The sequence below is a fragment of the Mus caroli genome, unplaced genomic scaffold, assembly GCF_978045245.1.
Source record: "Mus caroli unplaced genomic scaffold, Mus_caroli_1 scaffold_13, whole genome shotgun sequence".
Classification (NCBI taxonomy): Eukaryota; Metazoa; Chordata; class Mammalia; order Rodentia; family Muridae; genus Mus; species Mus caroli.
Window position 1 is genome coordinate 68,177,024 of NW_028227268.1, and position 8,530 is coordinate 68,185,553.

Below are 8,530 nucleotides of genomic sequence, written 5' to 3' on the forward strand. Positions count from 1 at the left end.
CGTGGCCATGGGGTATTATTTCCCTGGTTCTGGTCCTCCTTCAGATCCCTTTCCTGCACAGCCCTGAGAATGCTGCTAGCATCTTAGGGGCACCCAAGCATGGTGGGAAGATCCAAAGGACTTGGGTAAGCTTTAGTTGCCATCCTTCAGAAACGACACCCTCTCTCAGCCCGCAATGCCCTGGGGAAGGTGGGTGAGGATGAGCCGATGGGAACTGGGTCACAGACTCTAGAAGCTGAGCAGGGCTGCAGTGTGGACTGCAGAGGTCCACCCTGTGTACCTCCCTTCCTTCACCCTCCCTTGTCTCCAGTCCCCCACGACGCATTGAGAAAATTCCAAGTAGGCTGAACTGCTGCAGAAAGACCTTTACTGGGCAGATGGGGGTGTTGAGATGCCAGTGGACAGAGCGAGAGGATAGCATGTCCTCTAGAGGTGCGGGGGTAGTGTCCCTGCCTGGGAGCCTAAGCCTGAATGCACTAAGGGCTGGCACCACAGACGGGCTCAGGGGAGGCCCGCCCACAAGGGCTTCGGGCCCCTCCTTCATGGAGACACCACCCCTGACCTGGGGTACACGGCCATCGCGCTCACAGTTGTCTCGGCTGGTCTCAGGAGCACTGTGGGATGGGCTTGGGGGCTCAGGAGGGTCTTTCAGGAAGGACGAAGGAGACTGGTGGTGTGTAGTGTGGGCATGTGGGAGATGCTGGCCCCAAGAATGATGTTCAGGTTTGAGCAGAACCATTGGACCTAGAACTTGTGTTTCCTTTGGGCTCATTTGGAACAGAAAGCTGAAAAAAATATGAGGGTGTTGTGCCAATCCGTGAACACAGATGGGCCATCCCTGGGTTTCAAGCAGGCAGATACGTGGCTGTGTAGCCATGCACACACTGGGACAATTGTCACGTGTCCACAGTGGTTCAGACACACAGTTGTGCCAGGCTTGTCTTTTATGTAATAAGAAAGAGAATCTGCGGTGGGTGTCGAATGACTGGGAATGTGGCTTCCTTCCTGAAGAGCCCCTCCCCAGCCCTTGCATGATGGGCAGGGGGTGGGGGTAGGGTGGGGGCACCGGTTACTTCCCCCTGGCGCTCAGGGCTGCCTGCCGCCTCATGTAAGACAGAATGTCCATCTTGACGTTGCTGACTGTGGTCCGGTGGTACCAGCGCATAACCGGTATGCCATCTGGACCCACCAGGAACTTCTCAAAGTTCCAGCGGATGTCATGGATCTTCATGGGTTCCCAAAAGAGGCGGCCAGGTGAGCCCAGGAGTTCTGCAGTGGGAGGGCAGGAGTTCTGGAGCAGGGGTAAGAGGGGCGTTAGTCTGACTTGAGGCTCCTCCTGACCTCCCCTCCCCTCCAGGGAGAAAACTGTCTGGCACTGAGGGAAGGGCCCAGTTGGGGAACAAGAACACTTGACTGTCCGTCCATCTCTCTGCTGACTGGAAGGCTGTAGGCCCCTCAGATGCCCCTGTGGGCCCTGTCTTGATGGGACTGTGGGTCTGCCAAGCCCTCTCATGGGACTACTAGACCAATGCCAAGACATTCCTGTGGGCCAGGGCCTGAGCAGCCAAGGGGAGCTTCCTCCACATTCCCCACTCTCACCTTCAGGAAAGTGTAGAACTTCTGCTCTTTCTCCCCGTTCACGTCTCCTTTCTCAAAGAGCTGGAAATTAGGCACAAAGCCCCCACCTGGTCGAACATACCTGGGAGGAGTGTACTTGGGTGAGTCCAGAGCAGCACACATAGCTCAGAACTAAGATGAAGAGACTTGAGGGGAGGGGGCTGGGAATCTCCTTTATCAAGCGCACGACTTGCATGGACATACATAGGCCTGGTGTGTATCTGCCATCTCAGCCCCTCTCTATACCCACCCACGTCTCTACCCTTCAATGTGCTGCCCAGCCAGTTACCCACAGCCTCCTGTTTCCTGTACCCTCCCCCTCATTCCATTAAACCCCAAACTGGGGTGAGGATGGGGGAGCAGAGTAACTGAGTGGCTGACGTGGAGACAGTCAACCAATATCTGCAGCCTCTGAGCCTCTGCCCCATAGAGGCCGCAGTCTCCAGCCACAAGAACTCACTTGAGACTGGGGAGTATCTCCGAGTTCTCGCCTGGCTCCTGTTTGCCAAATTGGTTGGAAGGGAAGCCCAGAATGACCAAGCCAAATGGCCCAAGTTCTTCTTGTAGTGCATTCAGTTCTTGATGAGGGAGAGAGAAGAGAACAGGTGAAGAACCTGAGTCAACACCCTCCAGTCTGGGGGCAGTGGGGGTTTGGGAGAGAAGTCAGGAATATGCTTCTGTATATCGGTAGTCACGCCCACTGCCTGGGTCAGTGAGCTGAGGACTCTTATCAGCCCCTGGGCAGGTGGCTGAGGACTTTCTTGGGGGTGGTTGGAGGGCAGTATTCACATCCCTCTCATCTGGGAATTCAGGAGCCCAGGGGAGGCCCTGACCAGCGCCCCAGTTCCCTTGGCACCCCTGGAATTAGAGGCAGTGCCATCACCCAGCCCAGGAACTCTGCAGGTGCCAGCCAAGTGGCCTAGGTCTGCTTGGCCCCAAAGTGTTTACCCTTGGGGCCATCAGGCTTTGGCCCTTAGGCTTCTGTTTGCCCTCGCTGAGAAGAAAAGACAGGATAGAGACATTAAGGAGACATGGTTCCAGTCAGATACCAGGTTCAGCCATTGCCAGCCTTGTGGTCCTAGTTGTTTATACACACTGACCCTAGGTGCCCTTTCCTGGATGAATACTGAGTCAAGAGCAGGGCTGAACTAGTCTGTCTTTAACATTTGCTTGAGAATGGACTGTTGAGCTGGGCAGTGGTGGCATACGCCTTTGATCTCAGCATTTAGGAGGCAAGCAGACCTGAGTTTGAGGCCAGCCTGGTCTACAGAGCAAGTCTGAGGACAGCCAGGACTCCCCAGAAACCCTGTCATGAGAAAATAAACAACCAAAAGAATGAACTGTTGGATGCCACCACTTCAGGATCCCATCCTTCTTCCCCATCAATCTCCTCCAGAGCTTCAAGCTAGCGGGAAGCCAAGAGACGGGCTCATACGAGTGGGGCTTAGGGGGAGAGAGGCATTCTCAGCCAGAGTGAGCTGCAGCTACCTCTGTCATTTCTTACTGCAGACAAGGGAAGCAAGCAGGCACACGGTCAAGGTATCTGAGGTGCCCTAGGGTGAAGAAAGGTAGCTGGGAACTTGCTAGAGTACAGACAAAGACCATCACACCTCAGGCTTATGTAATTCTCTCCAGAAAGTATGAAATCCAATGGAGCTGGGATACAAACCTGGGCCTGTCCATCACCACCACCCTTTCCCCCTTGTACCTCACAGGATTAAAGTGTCCCCAAAAGACAGAGTTAGTAGCAAGTCCTGAGGGAGCTCTTACCAAGGTATTGGTCTGTCAGACCTCAGTAGCTGGCTACGTTGACAAAGAGGATATATTTGCCTGCATACTGCTTAAAAGGAATGTATTCCTCCCCATCGATGGTGAGGGCTCCATACTCGTAGATGGTACCGCTCATACCGCCATGGCAGTCTGTCTGGAAGAGAAGGTGGAAGAAGGGAGCTGTTAGAGTGGACACATTTAGGACATTTCTCCACCTTCCCATCATGGATGGTTGCCAGCAGGGAGAGAGTGACTTACCCAGGACAACAAAAACTGGAACTGGACTAAATCTGAGGTCTCCTAATTCCTCATCTCCCTTAACTGAGATATTTGAAGACCCAGTAAGCACTCATTATTTGCATTCATCGCTTACTGAGTGCTGTGGAACTCTGAAGTTAGCAGAAACCACTTTCGTATTTCCTAGGCAGTTGGGTTAGGTTGGTCTGAGAGGCACAGTTGGGTGGCTGCTACCGAAGTCCAGACAAGCATGAGGAAGCCTGGGCTAGGTGACCAGGAAGGAGACACTGGACAGAAAGGATGTGTCAAGATGTTGGGAATGAGTCAGAGTTTGAGGAAGCAGGGATGTGGGAACAGGGCCCCAGAGGATGGAACAGTTTGTCACAAGGCCTCACTGTGACACCCAGAGTGAAGACACAGTGGGTATTAACCCATACACCCTCCTGTCTGTCCAGCTGACACACCACAGGCTACCTCCAGGAGAATGAGGGAAGGAGCATAGGGCACAGTGGGGTGTGCCAGAGTACCCAGGTTCCCCTCAAGCCCTGCCACCAGCTCAGTGCTATCTTGATCATTTCTCCTCCCCAGCCTCCCTATCACGCTGGACTAGCTATTTTTAACTGAAACAGGAAGAAAGGGACCCATCCCCACCCCACCTCACCCCCAACAGGGACAGCAAAACTCCAGGGCTCCTCTTGAAGTGGGAGAGCCTCATGGGAAGGTACTCTTCCCTCTGGGTCTAGAAAACTTGCTGCCCAATCAAGGCCTTCAGCCTCACTGGGTGAAGGAGCCATCCAGGCAGCAGGGCAGGTGCCTCAGTGGGGTACAGTGGAATGCCTCTATCACTGCAGGCCTGGCTAGCCAGCCGAGTGAGCCTGGCTGCCTTTGCTGGGTCATCCCTGACAGCTGACAGCTCTCCTGGCTGGGGTGCAAAGTCCCTGCTTTCTGGGAGTCTAATACTGTGAGTGTTGGACTGAATGCTCAGCTGGACAGCCCTGCCCCAGGCTTCTGAAGCCCCAGCTGAGACCTCTTCCACCCTAAAAGGCAAACAGCATCAGGCTTGGGGTCACACATCAGTAATGCCAGCATCAAAGGCTGGAGCAGGAGGTGGAAAGTTTAGGGCTAGCCTGGGCTACGTAGGGATACCTTGCCTCAACAAGAGCAACATAGTAAAAACAGCGAGATACAACTCCTGCTACCTCCCTGCATGGTGCTTCACCTTCCTACCAAGCTGAATCTCAGATGTGGGGAGGAGATCCCAGAGGCTCACTGAATAACGGGATACACCGGTGGGTCCAGCTTCTCCAGATAGTCTTAAGGAAGGGGACACGAGGAGACCCTTGAGTAAGACTCGGTTATCTTTACCGGCTGTGTGGCCCTGAGCTAACCATTTTAATCCTTTGGGCTTTGGTCTGAGAGGTTAATTCCATTTGCCTCTCAAAGTGTGTTGTCCGTTGCTGTTTTGTTTGGCTGTGTGTCTAGCCAGTTACATGTGGAAGCCAAAGAAGAAAATCGTGAGAGTTTCTCTATTAAATTATTTCATTACATTTATTCACTTATTTGGGGGAGGATGTCACAGCATGTGGAGATCAAAGGACAGCTTGGAAGACCCAGTGTGTTCCTACGTGTGGATTCTAGGAATCAAACTCAGGTCTCAAGCTTGGTTGCAAGCATCATCACCCCTGAGCCATGTTGCTGACCCTGTCAGCTGTGCTCAGTGTTTGACTATGCTGGTGATGAGCTCTTGAATCTGCCAGTCTCTGCCCCACCACCTCACCATTGTTGGCACGTGTGTGGCCATACCTGGCTTTTTCATGGATGCTGGGGATTTGAACTCAGGTCCTCTTGCTTCCATAACAATGATTTTACTCATCGAATTGTCATCCCAACATTCAAAATGACTTTGAGAAACTACTGACAGATTAAAACAGGCTTGGGCCAGCAGGACATGGAGATTACCTGCAGCAAGGGCAACGGCCTGTAAGGATCATAGTACAGAGAGGCCTTATTTGTGTGCTAGCTACCCTAAGAAATGAATAATGACAACTGCCATGCTTTCTATGGGAGGAGAATAGGGCTCATGCTGGGGGCCCAGGCTAGCATAGGTCGGAGGGTGGTCTTGATAAATGAGCCATAGATTATACTCACCAACTGAGTCGTCCCCCCCCCCCATCTCCGCCCCCCAGCTTCCTTCCTCTGGGTTCATAGAATCCCACAGCCCTGTTCCTCCACCAGGGAGGCCAGAGAAGAATACTGAAAGGGAATGAGGAACAAAAGGGGTGGGGCTGGGGGGAATACACTGAGCTAAGCTTCCTGGATGCCTAGGGCTACTACTGGTCCATGTCTTCCCTATTCCATCTTCCTACACCCATTGGTGAGATGTTGGGAGCATGACAGGTCTGAGAGGTTGGAGATGGCAGCTGGACCCAGCTGGGCCTCTGGCAGTATGTGACCATCCCTCCCCCGTCTCAGAATTCCAGCCTGTCAACTGTAAGATGGAGTGGGATTCAGGCCACTTAAGGCCTTTCAGCCTTGACGTCAGGCTATGCTCCCATGATGCTCTCTGCCTTGTGCAGTCACCTAGAAACCAGTGGTTACTAGGATGCCACGTCAGCAGCTGGTAGTCCACAGCTCTGCAAAGCCTTCTGCAGCTGTAAACTGGACCAGACAGAGGCTTTCCCTGTCCTTGCCCCTCCCTTTGAGTCAAGAGGACATCTTTCAGTGGCTTTATCACACTGGGTCTGCACATGTCCCCTCCTTGTTCCCTTGTTCTGAAGTTGGATCAAGGCAAGCGGTTGAATCCCAGAAGCCAGAGCTGTAACATGTTAACTCCAAGGACCTGGGAGCCCAGATGGCCATGCCTGGGCTGTGAGGAGCCACAGCCAGAAGCTTCAGCTAGTTATAAGATAACACCACACCCTAAGACTTTTCTAGACTGCTCTCTCTCTCTCTCTTCCCTTTGAACTCACCCATCTCTCCTTCATTCCATGGACAGCACAAGGCCAGTGTGCTTTCCTGCAGCCTCCTTAGGACAGGATTCAACCCCCACCCAAGCAGTTCCCACACTAAAGGCACAGGGCTAGTGCCCCAGTTCCCCCCCACCCCATCTCCACACCCCCTAATCTCTCTCTCTCTCTCTCTCTCTCTCCCTCCCTCCCTCCCTCTCTCTCTCTCTCTCTCTCTCTCTCTCTCTCTCTCTCTCTCTCTCTCTCTCTCTCTCTCTCTCTGACATACAAGATCTTAGAAGGAAGACCCTGAGGATTTTAGAAACTCAAAGCTAGAGCCTACCCAGTTTTGTGCCCATGCATGCAAGTGTGCAGGGGTGCATGGTGTGTATGGTGTGTGTGAAGTTGGGGACCACAGTCTCTTTCTTTGGGTTCATGCTTTCTGCATTCTCACCCTAGGGAAGAGGAGAGGCCTGCAGAGCCCACCCAGCACAGGCCTGACCAAGAAGATAAGCATGCCGGGGCATCTGCCCTCAGCCTCGCCATTTCTATTCCAGCTCAGGGTACCAAGGCTAGACTAGGATAGATGAAGCTCCAGAAGACTTCCTGGCCTGGGCTGGCTTCTCTAGCTACAGTGTCTGCTCCATGCATGGCAGGCCAGTGAGCTGTGAATAGAGGGCAACTGCAGGTTTCCATAGCCTTCCAGCCATCCTCTCCAGGTACACCCTGCTGATGGAGAAACTGAGGTCCAGAAAGGGATGCGCCCCCAAATCAAAATTCTTCCTGTCACAGATCTCTGCCTCCAGCGCCCTGGGATGAGTGAAGAGACCATCGGCCCACCCTCTTCCCCAGCAATTTTTTTTTTCAGGATTGTGGCCACCAGCGACCCCAAGATGACAGTGGAAGAAAATATATAAACTCGGGAAAGACTGCCCTCCTGGGTTAGTACTGCCCTCTGAAGCACGCGGGTCTGTGTTGGAAGAGCGCAGAGACCAAGGGTCACAAGTGGGGTTCTCGGTGCCTCTGGGGAAGCAGTGGCTCTCCCAGTCGCGCAGTGGACACCTGGGTGCCATGGACTCTTCCTGAGCCCCGGAGGTTCACTCACCTTGGACTTCTCTTGTCCCCGGCCCGGCGGAACAAACCCGGCCAGGAGCAGGGACAGAAGGCAGGATGCCCGGAGGATCCGGGCCATGGCGGGCTGGGGCGCGTCTTGGGATTGCCACCGTCCGTCTGAGGTGTCCGAAGCGCTCAGCCACATTTCAAGCCCTCCACTGTGGCCAATCCGCAGCCAGGCCGGGGGCTTCCTAGCCAATGGCAACGCGGTTAGGATTTAAAGGGCAAGACATACCCGCCCCTTTTTCCTCCTCTCCCCAGACCGGGGCGACGGTGACACAAGCCTAGGAGGAAGAGAAGGGAGCGGGCTGCTTGGGAAGAACAGGAGATGAGATGGGCGCGGCCAAGGATCTAGACAACACCCAGGACACAGCATTTTTTCCCAAGCTCTGAAAACCTAGGGCCCCGAGGACTTAACATAGAACCCGTTAGTGCAAATAATAAGCAGTGTGTGAGCCAGGTGTAGAAACTCACGCCTGTAATTGCAGAATCCAAAAAGCTGAAGCAGGAGGATTGCGTAGGTTCAGTGCAATCTACAGCCTTAGCTACAGACTGAGACTCTGCGCCAACTGGGGAATGTAGCTTAGTGGTACAGCACTTGACCAGCTCGCATGAGGTCAGAGGTTTATTCAATCCCCAGTATCAGCAAGCTAGAGGAATCTGTGAACGTGATTTTGAATTCGGTTAGGTTGTGGGTGAAAGTTCAGGTGAGTAGGAACCAGAAAATACACCACCACCTTTTTTTTTAAATTAGCACATAAAAATTATGTGTCTATCACTGTGGTCTTAAACTCATTATTTCCCCTCTCTGAGCCTTAGTTTCCTCCGCTATAATGATGGGATTGGTT

General features: G+C 53.3%; 1 protein-coding gene across 1 annotated transcript; it reads right to left on the reverse strand.

The window, feature by feature from the left end:
* Nucleotides 1–350: 350 nt before the first annotated feature.
* Nucleotides 351–7,873, reverse strand: Gpx3 (glutathione peroxidase 3). The gene is made up of 5 exons (XM_021177231.3): nucleotides 7,675–7,873; nucleotides 3,388–3,541; nucleotides 2,078–2,195; nucleotides 1,600–1,699; nucleotides 351–1,291 (listed from the first exon to the last, which is right to left on the reverse strand). The coding sequence occupies exons 1-5, from the start codon at nucleotides 7,825–7,827 to the stop codon at nucleotides 1,070–1,072; spliced, it is 747 nt and encodes a 248-aa protein (XP_021032890.2). The 5' UTR covers nucleotides 7,828–7,873; the 3' UTR covers nucleotides 351–1,069.
* Nucleotides 7,874–8,530: the final 657 nt, after the last annotated feature.